The 20,649-nt window shown below is 43.7% G+C and overlaps 1 protein-coding gene and 1 long non-coding RNA gene across 2 annotated transcripts in view; both read left to right on the forward strand.

Moving 5' to 3' along the window:
• COL19A1 (collagen type XIX alpha 1 chain) overlaps nt 1-8,149 on the forward strand; it is a 327,107-nt gene extending 318,958 nt beyond the window's left edge. The window contains exons 36-40 of the mRNA XM_073789871.1: nt 383-436; nt 1,843-1,896; nt 4,233-4,277; nt 7,256-7,306; nt 7,955-8,149. Coding sequence (XP_073645972.1) covers nt 383-436; nt 1,843-1,896; nt 4,233-4,277; nt 7,256-7,306; nt 7,955-8,149 — 399 coding nt within the window. The remainder of the gene's footprint in view (nt 1-382; nt 437-1,842; nt 1,897-4,232; nt 4,278-7,255; nt 7,307-7,954) is intronic.
• Nucleotides 8,150-10,970: 2,821 nt separating this feature from the next.
• LOC141275976 (uncharacterized) lies at nt 10,971-19,342 on the forward strand. Its single transcript, XR_012324681.1, has 3 exons — nt 10,971-11,017; nt 16,139-16,183; nt 19,285-19,342. It is a non-coding gene; the product is annotated as an uncharacterized lncRNA (long non-coding RNA).
• The last annotated feature ends 1,307 nt before the right edge of the window (nt 19,343-20,649 follow it).

The following is a 20,649-nucleotide window of genomic DNA, read 5'->3' on the forward strand; positions in this document are numbered from 1 at the left end:
ATCCTTACTCTTAGAAAACGGGTGTTTGCAGATGACAAATGTGTTTCTTGATTAGCCAGCAAAGATGGGTAGTTTTCAATCGTCAAAATATTTGATGAACTAGGGCTTCCCTGGTGGCGCAGTGGTTGAGAGCGCCTGCCGATGCCGGGGACGCGGGTTCGTGCCCCGTTCCGGGAAGATCCCATATGCCGCGGAGCGGCTGGGCCCTTGAGCCATGGCCGCTGAGCCTGCGCGTCCGGAGGCTGTGCTCCGCAACGGGAGAGGCCACGGCAGTGCGAGGCCCGCATACCGCAAAAAAAAAAAAAAAAAAAAAAATTGATGAACTAAAATGCTTTGTTTCCAATGATGTAACAGATTTTATGGTAGGAACTATCTCTTTTAGGGTCTTCAAGGCGTTCCGGGCCTTCCAGGTGCTCCTGGCCCGACTGGACCCCCTGTAAGTATTTGCTAAAATGGTTTCACTCAGAGCCCATATCTGCTGGTATGACGCAAAGTGAACTAACATTCTTTATTGATTGTTCTCTGTTCCTCTGTGTGGAGCATGCAGCTATTGCTGGGGAAAGTAGCATCCAACATCCCAGACTTTTGTTAGTATTCCTTAAGGCTGCTTGGGGTTGTGGAGACTTGTCGTGAAAATTCTACCAGACCGGAAAGCAGACTGTGATGAAGCAAGTCGATTTGAATAGACGTTGGATGTAGAGGAGCGTTATCTTCTTTAGCTATAATTTTTCTGGCATCAACCTTAGGGACAGATATTCAGATGGTTACATCCTTACATTTTTAAGCGCCATAAACTAAGAATTTATTCTCTAGACAGAAAAAAAAAAAAAAAAAAAAAAACGGGTCAAGGACTATCAGATTCAATTTACTTTTATTCCTGTTTCTGACTTAAAATACCCTCTACTTTAGTCGGCACTTTTTTCCGCTGTCTCTCTCAAGCACAGCATCAGGGCCTTTTTGTCTTCAGTTACCCTGTTTGCTTAAAACAATCTTTTTTCCTTTCCCACCTGCTAAACCCAGTCTATCATGAGAGCAGAGCTCAAATCTAGGTTTGCCTGTTAAAATACAGGACATGAGGCTCAATTTAAATTTCATGTAAATAAATACTTTCATAGCATGCTTGTCCCAAATATTGTATTGTTATTTGCTAAATCTAGCAACCCTCCTGAAGCCTCAATTTTTCTAACTCCTTCCTTCTTAGAGTGCCTCGGCAAAGGGTCTGTAGGAATGTAATCGTGTTCTTTCATGTTTTGAATCATGGGTTTGCCAGAATGAAAACGTTCCTTTCATGCTTTCACCACAGTTATGTAGAACAAACCTGGCTCTAAATTGTACACTAAAATTAAAAGCTAAGAGGAAGAGTTGTGAAAGGAGCCATGGAAATGATAGCTAACTCTATGCTCAAAGAAGATTTTAAACTAAATTTTATTTTCCATTGGTAAGATGCAGATCGTATAACCCACCTTGTTAATTCTGCTCTGTGAAGTATTTAAAATGGTGATCACCACCAAAATTGTAGCTCATTTAGGAAGGCGTAATGCTGTGTAAATTGCCATTTAAACAGCAAGGCTAAATTCTTAAATGTATTAAGAGGTTCCAGTTAAGACCATTAAATGTGGTTGGCCAAGGTGAAAAAGCGACCGCAAATACAAATTTTATCCTTCCAAGGGCTTATTAGCAGGATACAGCTGCTGTATCAGCCTGAAGAAATATAAGCTTATAGGACTGATTTTAATTAGGATCAAATGACCTTCAAAGTGTATCAGTTTGAGCAACCAACTTCCAATACCCTTGGCCGTTTGGGTGTTGTTTCTGTGACAAACTTAGTTTTGTGTTTTACAGGGCTTGTTGGGAAGAACGGGACATCCTGGCCCCTCGGGAACAAAGGGTAACAAGGTACAGAGGGAAAGCCTCTCTTACTGTCCAGATTGGGGCTTGGGGTAGGGGCAAGGTGAGCCTACTTACAGAGAAATCCATAAAATCAAGCAAAGCCTCAAAGTACTATAGGAGTGATGTCAGGGAAGTGGGCTTGGAAAGACATAGGTCCCCAAATTGGTCTGAAGACAAGAGATATGTTCCCAGGGAAGAGGATGAACAGCACATAGGTGCCACACAGCAAACATCCAAGCTGGACTCAGGGTCCTGGGCATCCACCGTGGGGAAGGGTGGGGTGAGGGTCGCCTCCCGATGAGGTGCAGGAAGGTAGTTTGTATCTGGAAGTCCAGCCGCAGGTGCCAAGGCTCCCGACAGGAGGCTCGCTCTCAGAACCAACGAGGATCCCAGTAAATGACGTGCTTGCTGAGAAAATCTGCAAGATCTGTCCTTAGAGGGTCGTAGGGGAGATCCGCGAAAGAAGCAGCACAACTTGCTTCCTGGGGGGTCCGGTTGACAGGACAGATGGGTTGCTGTGGTCAGCAGGGAGAACCAGCAAAAGAGGTCTCAGCAGGAAGATCACAGTTACCCCATTTAGGATCTAAAGTGTCACCCACAGTGTGATAGAGCCAGCACATGAGTCACACGGACTAACTCTTTGGATGAGAAGTTTAAGAATCCGGAGGCCATGTGAGCCACTCAAGCGACTTCTACCCCAAAATGACCACAGTGGGGCATAATGGCATCAAGGAGCAAAGGAACCCCCCCAAACTGAAAGGCAACAACATGCTTATTCTGGACAGTCTCAGCACAGTTTCTCTGATAGCATCCCAGGGAGCTTGCCCACCTCCACCAGCCTTTTTGATTTGTTCTCGACGGAAAGTATTCAGTCAGAGATTTGCCTTTTGAAGTTAATGGGAATTCCACACTGAGATGAGCTTTGGGGCACAATCGAGAATGAAAATACGACTATTAATTGTGCCGGAAAAAAAAAGTCCTTTCAATAGGCGCATATTTTCCTTGTTTGTCGTCCTCTCACAGTTCATGAGAATCATGACATGATTCTCTGAAGGACGCTGCCAGCAGAGCCCCATGCGTCTTAGAGAGAGAGCCGCCAGCAGAGCCCCATGCGTCTTAGAGAGAGAGCCGCCAGCAGAGCCCCATGCGTCTTAGAGAGAGAGCCGCCAGCAGAGCCCCATGCGTCTTAGAGAGAGAGCCGCCAGCAGAGCAGTTTGGGAAAACATACAGTATACTCATGGTCACTCCTTCTCAGACAGATACATTGCAAGAAAAACTTAACAGTTGGTTTTTATTGATAAAGATACAATCAAAAGGTTTCTAGGGTTCTTTGGTTACTGAAAAAATGGGGAGATTGGAATGAAATCCTTCATCAAATTTATGAAAATAGACTAAAATCCCTCAAAATTCTTGGGCATTTTAAAGTAGGAATTTTACTCTCTCTGGATTCTTTTTTAATGAACCATTTCTTGCCATCGCCCCTGATATTGAGGGACCCAAAAGATTTTGTGAGGCTACTATTCTAAAAAAAAAAAAAAAAAAAAAAAAGCAATTACAGGAAAAACCGATTAAAGGCACCGAAAGGAGTATCATACCTCTGTTTATCATGGACCAATAAGCATCCTATGTTTTAGCAAAATATAGATGAAATCCCGTTTTTCAAGTTTCAACTTGAATGCATTTCTCACACATTTCATTTTCAGTCTGCTTTGCCTGGAAGCAGAATGTCTGAGGCTGTTTACATTGTAAAGAACATTTCCCTTATACAGCGTTGTACCACAGTCACTTCTGCTCAGTGGGACATGCCTGATATTCACTTAGGATGTGAAAGAAGGTTTTCCTCCTGCAGACACACACAAGTTGTGCTTTTCTACTTTAGTCAGAGCATGTGGATGCCCTCTCTGGTTCCCAAAAGATGAAGGTGGTGGAGGTGAGGCTAGAAGCGAGGGTCTGACCCAAAGAGCCGTGTCCCTGAGCTGCCCCAGCCTTCAGGAAGTGTGCTCTGCACCCCCATGTGGGGAGAGTTCCCCCAGCTGCACTCGAAGTCCAGGACCTGGTCACCTGCTTGTCTGGCTCCATCTAAAAATAAGCTTCATCCCTGGTGCTCACACCGTGAGGATCCGAATGCCTGTGGGGAAAGGCATTTACCTTTCCCGCGGTCTAGTAATGTTAATTGTCCAGGTGAAGGGAAAAGCCCCGCTGAATAAGACTTTGCAAGGGTGAACAAAATGACAAGTAATATTGACTTCAGAATGTGGCTCTCGGAGCAAGCGCAGTCGGGTCCATAAACCTGGAGTAGAAATGTCTAAGCCGTTGATGTTGGTCTGTGTACCCCCTTGCAGGGCAGCGAGGGACCCCCTGGGAGACCCGGACCACCTGGACCACCTGTGAGTTGTTTCAGGTTTAAAACATAAATTCATGCATCTACTTCAGACTTGTATAAACAACAAGGTCCTATTATATAGCACAGGGAATTATATTCCATATCCTGTAATAAACCATAATGGAAAAGGAAAAAAAAGGATTTTACTTTTTTTGTTTGTTTTTTTGTTGTTTTTTTAAATAGACTATTTTTCTTGGATGATTTTTTATGTTTGCAGGAAAATTTCACAGAAAATACAAAGAGTTCCCATGTGGTCCTGCCACACACACGCAGTTTCCCTTATCATTAATATCTTACATTAGTGTGGAATTGTACTCTTTGAAAGTATAAACTTTATGGTATGTGAATTTTATCTCGGCTTAAAAACCAAAAACATATGTATAAAGTTCCTTCTAATTCTGATATAATGATTTTTCAGTGGCATGTATAACAAAATTATTATTATGAAGTATATGTCGAGAAATATTATTTGTCACATTAACTATCCAGGTAATATAATTTCTCTCTTAGAGTAGAATTTTTTACAGTTGAGGAACTGATATTGATACATTAGTATTAACTAAACTCTATAGTTGACCCTGGGGTTTACTTTTCCGGTTGTATGGTCCATTAGTTTTGATAAGTGCATAGTCTCCTGTATCCACCATTACAGTACCACACAGAACAGTTTCACTGCCCTGAAAACGTCCTGTGCTACACTTGTTCATCGCTCACCTCCCTGTCCCTCCAGCCGCTAGAAACTGTTGGTCTCTTTACTATCTCTATACTTCTGCCTTTTTCAGAATGTCCTGTAGTTGAAATCAAAAAAAAGCTTTTATGACTCAGAGGTCAGACTACATTTAGATATTCTCAAGGATAAAAGTCATCTGAGTTTTATGTATAAATGTGAATGACAGCCAGGGTGGCTTAGGGGAGCCCTGATTCCCTCATTAGCTCAGCCCTGAGGCACACTGCTCGGATTTGCAGACTGTGGGCCTCCCTGCTGTGGACTCAGTTCAGGTGGGTGTGCACCCCTACTCTCCACTTCCTGCCTGGGGGACCCTGGGAAAGTCATTTAACCTCAATGAGCCTCGTTCACAGAAAAGACAGGGGCTGTAAAAAGACATCCCTTCCGGCAGTGTGAGTTGGTAGAAAAATTGTGTTGTGCTGTGTGTGTTCGTTACCATCTATGATGCCCGAGATGCAAGGAAATTCTATTTCTATGGCGCCTAGTGAATGAAACGTACAAGGGCCACCGCTGCTTTCGTGCTAGGGAATGAGACAGACGCGCACATTGTCGGGAGGCTGGGGAGGACAGGGGCCTCTCTCTGGAGCAAGTCTGCCCTCAAGTGGGGTCTCGCTCAAACAGCATCACAGCGTCCGTCCGGGCAAGCGTTTTTTCCCACCTGCCTCAGAGGGAGAGGTGAAGAAGCCAGACTCCCCCAGAAGGGGCAGAATTCATCCATGACTTTGTTTTTTTTTTGGAGAAACACAATCAGAAGTTTAATAACATGTGCGCTTCCTATATGCAAGGGAGACATCCAGGAAAACTGAGTAACGCCCTGAAATGGCCCAAGTCCTCACCTTAAGTACCATCCTCATCTAAAAACAAGAGAAAGGAAGGGTTTGGCTGCTGTGCAGTTTCACGTCTCAGCTTTCTCCACTGGTAAGAGTTTCTTGAGATGCTGGAGACAACAAAGATACATCGCTAGTCTGCATGCAATCGCACGTTTGCGCACATCAGTGAATACACTGGCACTCGGTTTCCCTAAACGTGCTCTTCATTTTTGTTTTACTTACCTTCTCCCTTGACAAGGAAGCAGAGCAGGCAGCATTTGAGGCTCAAACACTAAAATACCCTCCCTCCCCAGTGGACAGAACAGCAAAATACAACATGAGCTCCCAAAAGGGACCTCTGTTTTACGATGGGCTTAAGAAATCTCCCTTGCCCCCCAGCCCGATTCTCCAAAACTATTTATTCTTCAAAACAAATTAAATGTTGTCTTTTCTGTGAAGCACCCCCCTGCGGCCCTGGAAATCTCAGACAAAAGTATCCTTCCCCCTCCAGGACTAAATACAGTAGACATTCAGCAGTTGTCACATGAACGAGTGAAATACTGAAGGAATAAATGAACAGAGCATTTTTCCTTCCTTCACAAGTGTTTGGAAGATGCATGCAAAGCATGCGCCCTGAGCACCACTGACCGCCGTGGTCCCAAAACGGCAATGATGGCTCTTCAGTTTTGCAGCTGAAGCGTGGAAATCACAATAAAGGAAAACGCAGGTTATGATTCTATGGGAATTTTTAAAAAGAAGGCTAGGAGATCCTAACTAAAATTTTCATATGCAATTTTTTCCTGAATGCCAAAATGTACGATTTTGAAAGCCTCTCACATTAGTTCTCTTTAAGTGTTAGTTGCTGGGACTTTGCATTCACAGGTCAATTTATTAGGAAGTTCCTCTTCCCTATTGTTCTAAAGAATATGTTTTTGTAGAAACATCCATGCAGGGTTGTGAGTAACAACATCTCCCCCATTTCCCTTAATTTTCTATTTAGTATGAAGAGAGTGTGGAAAAAAATTACCTTTCAGCAGCCAAATTGTTCCCTGTTCACATCTTCATCAGCACTCCTGTGTTATGGCCTGCAGGTCAGCAGGCTGTAAACAGTTAGCATAAATTGGCAATTCAGAAACTGAATTTTAATGAGCAAATAATATTTTCCTCTGAATGCATTAGTGTCTCATCTGTCAAGCCGGCACATTCATCACAGCCCCACCCAAAGTGTGTGCGCGTGCTCCAGGTGAAGCCCACACGCCTTCTGGTTTTTTTCTTCTACGTTTGCTTTAGAAGAACCAAAAATGGGAACGTTATTATTTTTACCGATAACATTAAACTCAGTTTCTAAAATGGAGTAGGAAAAATATCATTTGGTGAAACAACAAAAGGTAGAGATGCTCACTATTAACTTCAAAGGATAACTCCATGTTTCATTTCTTTCCTAAGGGTGTACCATTCAATGAAGGAAATGGAATGAGCAGTTTATATAAAATCCAGGTATTTACTTTTCTAATTATGTAAAATCACTTTCCGGCTATGGGTTACTACAAATTCTTCTCACCTTTGTCTTTTTCTTTTGAAGGGAGGTGTGAACGCTCCCAGTTTTCCAGGGCCACCCGGCCCCCCTGTGAGTACAGTTGTTTATCACCAAGCATATTTTAGCTGAGCAGCCTCACACACACGCACACACACACACACACACACACACACACAAAGACCTCCTAAGTTCACTGAAAAGTATGTGTTACAAATATAAAGAAAATTTTCTGCAGGAGGAAATAAATGAAACCAATTATAATAACATTGGGGAAACGTACACAGTCAAAATAAAGGAAAACAGCATTCTGTGTAGTGGTGTCACTTTTTGGAAACCTGAGAACTAAATCAATGTCCAAGCAATCACCGTCATGGGAGTTCCATCAAGTTATATTTCCTCATCTTATTATGCTTCACATCCAAACCATAGCAAAACAAAACTTGCAGATATTTTTATGTGTATTAAAGCCAATTGGATAAAAATTCTTCGTAGTTTGTAAGTCTGCTTCGGTCGTTATTTTCAAGATGACTTCTCATATTTTTCTTATAGGGCCCCAAAGGTGATCCTGGCCCAGTGGTATGTATATTCCCATGTTTTGTGTCATTTAGAAAATAAATCTTTATTCGAGTTTGAAAGAAGACCTTCAGGAGAGATGCCTGCCTTCTGAGATGTCCCTTGGTTACATGGAGGAAGCGGGCAACCTCCTCGTGTCAGGATGCCTCGGTCCTGATGTGTCCCTGCCCTTGACGCTCTTCCATCAGGGTGATTTTGAAAATCACCCCGGGCTGGAGGAAGACGCATAGAAAGCTCCCGAGAAATAGGACACTTTCTTCCAATAGGACTATTTTGATGATTGGTTCCATGTTCAGTAGATCGTGGGAGGAAACTATTGGAAAGAAATTCCTTAATAGGTCTGTCATCTCCCCCACTGACACTACAACAAGGCAGGGACGGTTTATTTGCTTTGACTGTCTTAGGCCGTTGCTCTGGAGGCGACGTGGTGCGCTGTCATAAGCCTGCTTATTAGGAGCGATGTTTCAGGAGGTTCTGCCCCTCGGCCTGGGAAGAGGTCCTGCGCCCCAGCCTTCCGAAGGATGATGACTGTTACGCACCTCTCGCAGCCACGGAGCGGCCCTGTAAAAGTTCTGCCAGATGCAATTCGATTCCCTTTATTCCTTGGCAGGTTTTCCTGTCATGTCCTTTTCAGGCATGTGTCCTGTCCTTCATATTTCATTTCTATGTCCTTTAACCTTTGGGTATATACTTGAAACTCCGATGTATCTGAAACTGAAATAAACTTTCAAACCACTTGCCGTTGCCGTGAGAGGAAGTCGCAGGTCCTTTTATTACAGTGGAGTTTGGTAAAACTAGATGAATAAATTTTAAACGAGCGAAAGAAGAGCCATAAAAAGCAATCTTTTTACATCTAAATAGATTTTCAAAGGAGACGCATGAAAGAGCTTATTTTTTGTTATTGGGCAATATATATTAAAAGCCAATTTGTTTTCGCCTATGAAATGCCCAGTTTGTAGCACTTTCCGAACCCCAAATATGTCATTTAGAAGTTTCCGTTGTTTCATTACTCATGCTGTGCTTTCTTTATCTGTAACGTTTTTTAATGCTTTCACCTCCCCCCTCATATCCTTCATTCCAATCTGAATCTCCTTTCATCTTATTGATAAAAATTTCCTCCTGGTCTTTCCTTCTCATACTCACACACACAAGCATCCCCTCTGAGTCATTCAGGGACACGTAGGCTTCTCGCTGACTTTTCTGGAACACCCAAGTTTTTAAATTAGTAACTGTAGATTAAGGTGAGAAACCTTTTTAAAAAGTATTATAATAAAGGATAAATTATGATTCACTTGGATTCGAAAGCGCGTGGCAACAAAAATGTAGACAGCATTGAGTAGAATTTGAAGAGATTAGGCTTCAAAATTTTTTAGCTGCAACAAAGAATAAAAACTAAGTGGACGACGTTCCTTGCTTTTAGAGATGTGAATTAAGTGGGTGAAGCACAAAAACAGAAATGTGGAATCACGAAATTAACTACCGAGTAAACCTTCAGGTTTATCTTAGATAAAACTTTAGATTATTCCTTTGGGCTCCATGTCACCGCCACCGGACAACTCATTTCCGACCAGTTGCCCTGAATAGAGAAATACTACCTCATAGCATAGAGATAGATAAGCCAGGAATGGTGGAGTCACAGGTCACAGAGCAGAAAATGGAAAAGTCCCATCGGGGTAGGTGTGGGGAGATATACTCTTCCAGCATCCTTCAAATCCCAGGACACCAGATCTGTACCACTGTTTCTAATCTTCTCAGTGAAACTTTACAGATAAAAATTACCCTTAATTGAATGTATTATCTTCTGAGGCACTCCATTTCATTCCCTTGGTATTCAATTTATAATTGGCTTTCAATTAAATATTTATTATTAGCTGCTTTCAGACAAATACTGATTGATTGGCTGAGCACTGTCCAACCGATTCCTCTGTCCTAAGGATAGTTGAGAATATAAACAAAGAAAATCAAAGAGCTTATTTCCTTTGTCAATAACCCAGAGCCTCCATTACAGAGCTTCCTGCAGAATAGAATCTGAACATCTTTTTTTCCTGATTGACAGGTTACATATTGGTAGTTGTTTAAAAAGGCTTTTGAAGCAAAGAAAGGATGAAATGATATGCTTCCTCATTAAGCATCCCGTGATAAGGACAATATCATAAATCATAATGGGAGTTAAGTGTTGGTAATATTTTTGAAGCAGCTTAGAATTAGGCGTGCAAAAATACATTTACAGAGAATGACCTTGGGAAGCTACCTTTTCTATGTGACTATGTTGAAAATATCCAGTGTCTTAAGAAAATATTTGCAGTTAACATTAATTCGTTAACAAGGAGGTATCAAACAACTACCCACTTTATCTCTCTTAATTTAAAACCCCTGTTGTTTATTGTTCAAAGTTGGCAGCTTCCTTCACCCTGACCTTTCTAAATGGGTTCCTTGAGGGCCTAGAGGTTCCAGTCATCTGGGACCAGACACCAGCATATGTAACAGATTTTTTTTTTTTAGCAGAAATGCTTACCTGTCTCCTGTCAGTGAGCCATCATAAATAACTGCTCCTGGGCTGTCCTCGGAAGCATCCACAATTCACATCCACCTCCAGGAAATATTGAGGGATTATAAACTTTGAGAGCTCCATCTTCATCCACTCTTAAAGACTTCAGTCTTGTTTTCTGATCATCTAGAAGGCTTAGGTACCTTATAAATTGGCAACGTTTATTAAAGCCCAGTCTTTCCTTCTAATTCTTAATGAAATTGGAGTTATCACTGACTAGAGGGATTCGTTCAGAGCAGATTCTTCATCAGGATAAAAACGATTCATTAGAAAAGATACTCATACTTCTCCAGGGAATAGCTTTATTTTCAAACTGTTCCCAAATATCAAATGCAAGAATACAGTTGCTTGAAAATAGAGCGTACTATTTACTTGCTAAATTACCAATTGATGTTTGAGGGAGTATTTTTTAGGCAAAAAATATCTTTGCTTTTGAAATCAATGCTTAAAAACCTTTTGACCATTGCTTCTGTGTTCTTATGTTCATATTTAACAGGGAGAACCTGGTGTGATGGGGTTGCCAGGATTAGAAGGATTTCCTGGTATAAAGGTAAGTGCAGGGTTAGACGTGTGATCACTGATTCAACATTCAAAAATGTTTGTGGAGCACCTACTGCTGGACCAGGAACTGTTTTAGCTTTGGGGATGTATAAGGGAACAAAAGAGACAAAAATTATGTTGTAAGCAGGGGATACAGAAACTAAAAGAATAAACACAAATAACGAAATAATATTGTTGGTAAGTGCTGTGGAAAGAAAAAGTAGAGGCAGGTTGAGGGCATCAGGAGTGCGGAAGGGAAGGGTATCATTTTAAATCAGGTGGTCTGAGAACGCAAGAACAGAGCAAAGACTTGGAAGAGGTAGGGGGCAGTTAGCCAAGCCCCCTCAAGCCAGAACGAAGAATGTTCCAGGCAAGGTGAATAAGTTCTAGAGATGTAGTGTATAGCAAGGTGACACTAGGTAACCGTGCTAAACTGTACGCTTGAAATCTGCTAAACGTTTTCACCACACACACACGCGCACACACACACAGTGACCTGTGTGAGGTCATAGGGATGTGAATTACTTTGATTGCGGTGATCATTTCACAATGTATACGTATATCAAATCATCATGTTGTACACCTTAAATATATACAACTAAAAAATTTTTTTTAAAAGAAGAAAAAAACAACAGGTCTAAATGCCCTGAGGCAGAGCATTCCTGGTACATCCAAGGAGACCCGGGGAGTGAGCGAGGGGATATGGTAGGAGATGAGGTCAGAGAGGTGGGGTGGCAGTTAGGAGCAGCCCCGCCATGTTGAGGTCAATGCTGCTCACTGGCCGGTGCAGTACCAGTGCCAGTCTGCAGACTCGTTATGGACTCTGGGGCAAGGTGAGCACAGAGATGGAGAGAAAGCATTTAAGCAACTTGTCTGGCAGCTTGACTTTTGACGTTGCCATGATATCCAGACATGTGACCAGTAGACTCACCTTGGATCATGATGCATTAGAAAATAAATAAGTAAGTAAACTGCTCCTTCACCACAGGTAGTTTAAGAAGCACTAATTAATAAAGAGGCTTACCAGCCATTGTAAGGACTTTATCCTTCACTCTGAGGGAATACGGAGCCAGCGGTGGTTTCTGAGTAGTAGAGTGATGGGGCCCACAGCTGGAGAGTGAGGATGGGGCAGGGAAGACACTGTTCCTGTAGACGGAGGGAGTGGTGTCGGCTCAGATAAGAGCAGAAACGGTGGCGGTCCTGAGGAGCAGATAGGTTATGGACGTGCTGTGAAGGCAGAGCGACAGGATTGATGGCATGTGGGTCTGAGAGAAGAGTCAAGGACGGCTCCATGGTGTTGACCTGAGCAACTGTCATGGCAGGGCGTCATCAACAGAAACGAGGAAAGCTACAGATAGACAATGATCCAGAGTATGATTTTGGACATGGGACTGAGTTTGGAAGTATCTATTAGACAGCAAAGTGAGGGTATTGAGTAGGCAGTACAATATAAAAGTATGGAGTTTAAAAAAAAGTCTAAGGGAATTCCCTGGCAGTCCAGTGGTTAAGAATCCACACTTCCACTGCAGAGGGCATGGGTTCGATCCCTGGTAGGGGAGCAAAAATCCCACATGCTGCATGGTGCGGCCAAAAATTAAATAATAATAATAATAAAGTGTCTAAGATATGGATTGCTTGTCTAAGCATATAGATGCTGTCTGAAAGTCAGAAGGCTGGATAAGATCACCAAGAGAATGACAGTAGATTCTTTTAAAAGAGAAGAGGATCGGTCAACTATACTCCAATAAAAATTCATTTAAAAGACAAACAATTAAAAACAAAAAGAGTGTTGTTTATTCACTCAAAAAAATGGAAGAGGGTCAAGGACTGAGCCCCGAGGCCCTCCAACATTAAGATCAGGAAGAAAAGGGGGAATGAGTAAGGGAGACTGAGGAGGAGTGACCAGGGAAATAGGAGGAAATGTTGGCTTCCTGGAAATCAAGCAAAGATCACGTAGCAAGAAGAGAGAGTGAAAATCTGTCTCAATCCTACAGATAGGTCAAGTAGGATGGGGTCAAGTAGAATGGCAAAGTACTGACATTGGATTCAGCAATATAGAGGTCACGTATCACCAGAGGAGTGATTACTGTTTCACTGTGTTGGTAGGACCAATTGCTGGACTTGAATGGGTTTAAGAGAGAATGACAAAACAAGATTTAGAGACAGCAAATACAGTTTAAACAGTGCTTAAGGAGTTTTGCTGCAAAGGAAAGTAAAGAAATGGGCCAGCAGCTGCTGGAGAAGATAGGGCAAGCTTTGCTAAAACGAACTTTAAGACCACAGAAGTAGCAGACTGTTACTGTGCTGAAGAAAGGGGAGGGGGATGACGAGATAGGAGGAGAGGCGAGAATTGCTGGAATGACATCCTTAGATAGCTAAGAGGAAAGGGGACCTAGAGCATAAATGCAGGCTTTGGCCTCAGAGAGAAGCATGGATAGTTCATCTATGGTAACCGTTGGGAAATCAGAGAACAGGGGCACAGATGCTGGTATGTGGGCCCATGAATTGGTTGGAGTCTATAGAGGTTCTTTTCTGATTGCTTCAGTTTTCTCAGAGATGGAGGAGTCCAGGTCATCATCTGAGAGTGTGGTAGGGAGAAGAGGTTGGAGATTTAAGGAGAAGGTCTTCTCAGAGAGAGGGAAAATCCAGGGACCAGAGAGTGTGATGGCTGAGCAGAACCCCCTAGAGCAGCGGTCCCCAACCCCCGGGCCTCGGCGGGTCCGTGGCCTGTTAGGAACTGGGCCGCCCAGCAGGAGGGGAGCGGCAGGCGAGCGAGTGAAGCTGCGTCTGTATTTACAGCCGCTCCCCATGGCTCGTAGTACCGCCCGAGCTCCGCCTCCCGTCAGCATTATGGTGAGCTGTGTAATTATTTCACTATATATTACAATGTAATAATAATAGAAATAAATAATAGAAATAAAGTGCACAATAAATGTAATGTGCTCAAATCATCCCGAAACCATCTCCCCTCCCCCACCCCGGTCTGTGGAAAAATTGTCTTCCACAAAACCGGTCCCTGGTGCCAAAAAGTTGGGGACCGCTACCCTAGAGGTTCATGGTCATGAACTGAAGTGAGATTATGTACCATGTACATACGCTCAGGCAAAGGCACAGAACAGGAGGGGAGCTGGCTTTAAACAAGTCTCCGGTTTTGACAAGCGAGTACAAGAAGCAAGAATGGGCCAGGAAGCCAACAGTATACACAAGGGGGTGATTATAACAAGCGACTGTGGAATTTAAACTAGATAAATAAGGAGGAGAGGCCATCTAGGCAATGAAGGATAATGAAAAATTTGTATCATGGATGGATTAGAGATCTTGGTGACATCAAAAGTTTTGGGGGTTCAAAGTACTCAAGGGAGTGGTTTAGAATGATGGAAGATGGTGGTCCAAGGTTGGAATGCGTGCAGTGGAGGTTATGGAGGGATATAGTTATTGTTTTTGACAAGGTCTCAGGTATAGCTATGGAACTAAGAGGCCACACCATTAGGGGAGAGTGGTTCAAAGAACTGTGAGACCCGATTGTTGGAAGGAACATCTTACCAGAGAGGAGCCCTCTTAACATTCACCTTTATCAGATATGCAAATGTTTCCATTGAATGAACAGCTCCAGTATATTCATTTCCAGGGTAAAAATCCTGTAATTAAAAAAGGGCAGAGTGGAACTGACAAGGATTCCCTGTTTACATCCTTCACCCATTTTTCTACTAGTTCTTTTTTTTTTTTTTTGACTGGAGCTATGCTTTATATATTAAAGATACTACTTCTATCTTATATGGTGGAGGCTTTATCCTGGTTGGTCCTTGCCTCTCATTTTTATGTTTAATCTTATTCTATATGTAAATATAACTTTTATGTGGTCAAATGTAAAACTGTTTTCCTTTATGATTTCTTATTTTGCTTTTATGCACTAAATGACTTTCGTTCTCATTCTCAAGCAAAATCAGATAATATGACTTGATTTTCTTCTAGTTCTTATTAATTCATTTTATTTTTATATAATCTATATGGAATTTATGTGGAGTATAATGCAAAGAAGGGAATCAGATTTTTTCAAAGAAATTATTCAGTTATTAGCACTATTTGTTGAATAATACAGCCCTTTCATTACTAAAATTCTATTATAAATGTTGGTTTCTTTCTGAGGTTTCTGTTATATTGCATTGATATACTGCTTAATCTTGGGCCAGTATTCCATTATTGCAATTATTATAGCTTTATTGTATGTTGAAATACGATATTGCTAACCTCTTTATTATTCTTCTTTTATTTTTTCTCTTATCCTCGACTATATTTATTATCCCAAGTGAACTTTAATATCATTTGATCAAGCCGCAATTTGTAAAAATTGCATTAATTTATAAATTAGTTTGGGTGGTAGTGACACCTTTATAGCACTGTCATGCCCTCCAAGAACAAAACATCTCTCTCCATTTAATCAAGTCTTCTTTTATGTCCCTTAGGGAACTTTGGAAGTTTTTTAATGTAGATTCTGCTCAACAAAAAATGACCATTTTATTACCCCATATATAATCAGAGGTATTTTTAGCCTTGTCGACTTTATCTAAAATACCACATTGCCTTTGGAAAAAGGGTTGAGTCAGTCCACTGTTCAGAGCAATTCCAGGGCTCTTCTTATTGGCCTAAAGAGGAGAAGCTACAACATCCCCAGTTCTAAACACATTTATTCTAACCTACATCCAATGAGACAAGTACAGCGAAAGCTTTTTAGAAGACATTCAGTGTGCTTAGCTTTTAAGTATTAGTGATGAATTACTTTTGAATATGTGGAATAAAACTGTTGACTGATTTTACCTGTAATATGGATGGGGTTCTGTTTAAAAGAATAGGTCACAGAAATGATACCATGAATGCTCGTTTTCATTAAGATTATTATTTGCTTTGGTTTTATGGGGGGAAAAAAAAGAGAGAGAGAGAACTTTAGTAGGTTCCATTGGCTGCAGTTTTCATTTTGTTCTTTTCCCATCTGGGCTCTAGCTTCACCCAGCTGATACGGATAACATTTATAAGTTCCAAAGAGAAGCTTTACCAAATCCAAATTATTACTTGAGCATTAATTTCATCGGTGGAGATTTTATAGATATCATTATAAATAGTACATTTTTTCCAGGGAGATCGAGGCCCGGCAGGTCCCCCTGGAGTGGCGGGAATCTCGGTGAGTCCAGATTCTCTCATGTTGGTTTCACGGGCACCGACCGTCAGAAGGGCTGGGAGCACGCAGTGACTCCTTAAACCTCCGGTTCAAAAAGCAGAACCATCCGTCCCTCTCCCACCTCAAGAATGCTCCTTTCTTTATTTTCATCTTTTAAATTTTTTTCTTTGTTTTTTTCTCCCCAACTCACTTTCACATGGGAAGGGGAAGCCCAGTGACCTGCGTCAACACATTAAGATAGCACAGCTCTGAGAAGCTTGTTGGGTTTCTCTATTCCTGTCATAGTTCAAGGTTTCTTGATCCTCAAAAGGCAAAGTCCTCAGGCACGTGCTTCAGGACCTTCTTATTAAGCTGCCATCTGCCTGAGTTTTCCCTCAGCCAGGTGTTATTAGCAGAGCTTTATGGCTGCTAATGTGTCCTCGTAAACTAGCCCTTCCAGCCTCTCAATCATTTTTGTTGCTCTCTGTGTCCAATGTTTTAATGTGTCCAGTGTTTTAATCTCATCAAGGTCTTTCCAGATGAATAGGAAGTGCTCCAGGAAAGGTTAAAATCATTCCTCTGAGCCCTAGGGATTATTCTGATCTTCATTCATGAGGCTCTAATTAAAACTTTGTGGTCAGGCTTGATGAATAAGAGCCCGCTTATCCTCGCTAGCTGCCCCTGCAGGGTGGGCCAGGGTAGGAAAGTCAACGGAAACCGTGTGCTTCAGTCACAGGAACATGAGGAAGATGAGAAAGGGCCCTACCATCTCCACCCAGCACCATTCAGACCCTCCTACCACCACCCCGCAGCACCCATCCTTCAAAAGGAGGGTAGCCACTCTATTTAGTTGCTAAATCTAACGACAAAAAAATAAAAACCCATCCACACTCCATAGCAAAGCATCCTGTATGAAGGATAACATCCCCTTAATTAGCTGCTTTAGGGCTTCCCTGGTGGCGCAGTGGTTGAGAGTCCGCCTGCCGATGCAGGGGACACGGGTTCGTGCCCTGGTCCGGGAAGATCCCACGTGCCGCGGAGCGGCTGGGCCCGTGAGCCGTGGCCGCTGAGCCTGCACGTCCGGAGCCTGTGCTCCACAACGGGAGAGGCCACAGCAGTGAGAGGCCTGCGTACCACAAAAAAAAAAAAAAACAGTAACATGAAAATATTTTCTTTAGCAAGCACTGCAGAATTTTTGGTACACGAAAGCATTCTTCTTGACGACTGGCTCACACTATCCCCCTCCTCCCGCCTTCCCCTGCTCACTACCACTCCTAGCAACATATTCGCAGCTGTTTGTGCAATTGCCCTGAGTCCCCTACAACCCGCCTCAGGGTGCCTTCACAGCCTGTGTTTGTTTCCACCTGGTATAATGAAGTGTAATGCCCCACAGTGCTCACTCAGGTGGAACTATAAATTCCTTTCAGCCATTACCCTAAACTGAGTCTACCTTCAAAGAAAAGATACTAGCAACCATTGAAAGTACTGAGAAAATCAGTGACAGGATCAAAAGATGATCCAAATGAAGAATTCCAAGGATACTTTGAAGGATGCAACATGATGGAAATTAGAGGCTAGTCTGCCACTTGTTGGGATGTCCAAGATGTAATACATTTACCTAAAATGCAGCTTTCCTATCTCATCATTAAGAAGATTAACTGACAATGACAGAAATAGGGAAGGGTAAACATTTTGCACGCTGCAAATATACAACTGGGTAGTTAAAAGTGCACCTCTCTTTTTTATAACTGGACCTTACTGTGGCTCGGAAAAATGAATTAGTTCGAAGATTCTGGAAATAGTGACAGTTACACAACAGTGTGAATGTACTCGATGCCGCTGAATTGTACACATAAAATGGCTAAAGTGGTAGCTTTCGCGTTTGTATATCTCACCACAGTAAAAGACTTTTAAGGTGATGGTTCTGGTTGAAGCAGGGATGTGTCTACCTGCTCAGCACATCACAGGCCTCTGCTGAGAGCCAAGCGGCCCCGTCCTGCTCTTCCTGGAACAGAGCTGTCTGTTTCCTCCTAGTGCACTCAGGCCCTCCAGGGCCTTCCCCAGGGCTCTTCCTCCCCTCCCTCCCAGGATGGCGTGTGGGCAGAGGGGGCAGCATGCCCTCCCCGGGGCCTCCGAGGTCCCTGCCAGCACTCCCCAGCCTTTGGGATCTTTGTCTGGAGTTCCAGGCCCAAGCACCCTGCACCCCTGAGTCCATGCCAAGACCCTTTGGGATACTGGCTTTCTCAGCCCTAACACATCCCCCAACTCAGGTCCGTGGGATTCCAGGCACTCCTGCTGCAGGCGGGCGGTGGGAGCCCGGATGCCATCTCGGGGCCTTGTGTCTGCCTCGCCTCGGTACTCAGCTGTAGCTGACCTGCCAGGCGGTCTGCTCCCAGAGTTCCATACAGCAAGTGCGGAAAATGGCCTCCCTCTGCATTCCCTTGCAACCCACTGGGATTTCCATGGTCTCAGTCCCACACCTGCATCTCCAACCACATGAGGTTCAAGGTGCAGGCAGCGGCTCTTTCTCAAAGGCAGGATCCTTAGGCCTGGCCTGGACGCTTGGGCTCGTGTCCACTGCCGTCTCTGCTGGTGCATTTTCCTCTCTCATCCCTCCTGTGGTCTCTCTAGCCCACGGTTTCTCCGTCCTCAGTCTTCCAGGCTGCGGTACGCTGGGTCACACCAACCTTGTCCTCTCCTTTCAACAAAACGGCCTTTCAAACCAACCATGCTTCTTTTCAGCCTATCTCACTATGAACTGAAAAAGCTTCTTGTGAAAATCAAAATCTAGGAAGGACTCCTTTGACCCACCGTGCCCTCCTTCCCCCTAAAGTAAAGAGGATCTGCCCATCAAGAGGGATTTCCAGAAATGAGGATACACTGGCTTAATATTTTCAAAAGGCTTATCCTCCCTCCCATACCACACACCCCTATGTGCATTGAGGGACTGCCGTCCCGTCTGCCCAGTGCAGTGTGGTTTCCGGGACTCTGGCCGGTAGGGATGCCAGGTCGGTGTAGAGCCACACCTGCAGCACAGGTGGTGCACGCACAGGTGGGGGAGGGAAGCACGTGGCCTCATTCAGTAATCTGGCTCCTAACATTTCCCCCTTGGCTTCCTTTCCCAGGGGAAACCCGGGGCCCCAGGCCCTCCAGGAATTCCAGGAGAACCGGTCAGTTGCCCATTCCTTACTTAGCCGTGGTCCTTGTGTTGTACTGCATGCAGCTTCAAAGCTCTTCTTCGCAGCTAATGTTTGTCTGTGGCCATGTCTACAGGGTGAGAGAGGGCCTGTTGGAGACATAGGTTTCCCTGGACCAGAAGGACCCTCAGGAAAGCCCGTAAGTCCTTTATCTATTATTTGCCAGTTTAAGAAATGTTCTAAGCATTGCCTCTTTACCTCTCTCTTCAGAAAGTCTGAGACTGGAATAAGTAGTTTCCAAGTAAGTAAGCGCAGGTCTGCAAATGGCTTTGCGGGGTGTGGTTCTCACGGAGTGCCCAGCTCTCTGTGAGTATCTCTATGTCTTAAACCACAGTGAGAACAGTGAGGTCTTTTGTTTTAAATGTCAGGAAATCAGACTCATTATTTCTCAGGTCTGAGGTCCTCAGCAGAGCTAAAACATGAAATGGCCTGTCATATCCTGAAATACAAAGACTCGCAGATGTAACATCTGTGTGTTCAGCTAGAGAGGAAAGAAGCTCTTGTATCAGATTCCCTCCTTTACCTGTGGGCCTTGTTCTTACACGTTCATAAATCACTGCTGTCAAATACATCATCCCCTCCTGTCCTAGAAGAGCTCTTGGCTACTGATATATAATATTGATGTGACATTGTAACAACCATTCCTACTAATTCAACTCAATCCCACATATTGTCAGCTCATCCCTGCCGTTTGCTAAGGATGTGCTGGGCCCCGAGGGAGGGGATATAAAGAGGAATAGACATACCTCACTCTCGGGTGCGCTTTTTGTAGAAGTCCCTGCTCCCTTTGCTTGTTTCTGCGCCGTGGGGTGGGTGGGAAGGGGGTGCTGTTAGGAGAAGGGGTGCTGAAGGTGACCGCGCAGCGCAGAGTTCAGGAGGCTGCTCAGAATCGGTGAGACCACAGGGTAAGGGCATTCCCTGGCCACAGCCTCCCCAGAGAAGGCGACATGAACGCACGGGAAGTGTACGCAATTTAGAGTCAGGAAGATCTGGGTTTGAGTTATGACTCAAAGGGTTTGTGAGTCACTTAAGCAACGTGACATATGGTAAGACGTCCAGTGCCTGCCGTGGGAGACGCCCCATTAATATTAGTCTCATTCCCTCCCTCCCCTCCCCATCCCAGCCCCTGTAAGCCACTCACAAATGCTTGCCATCCAGTTCCGAGGGGATGATGCAAAAAGCAATCTGTTCACTCAGCAAATACTTCCTGAGCGCCTACTACATGCCAAGCACTGGGAGGTTTCAGCTCATCGGATTTACATTCTAGTACAGGGACACAAGACAACAAACAGA

Source organism: Tursiops truncatus, chromosome 12 (genome assembly GCF_011762595.2).
Source record: "Tursiops truncatus isolate mTurTru1 chromosome 12, mTurTru1.mat.Y, whole genome shotgun sequence".
Lineage (NCBI taxonomy): Eukaryota > Metazoa > Chordata > Mammalia > Artiodactyla > Delphinidae > Tursiops > Tursiops truncatus.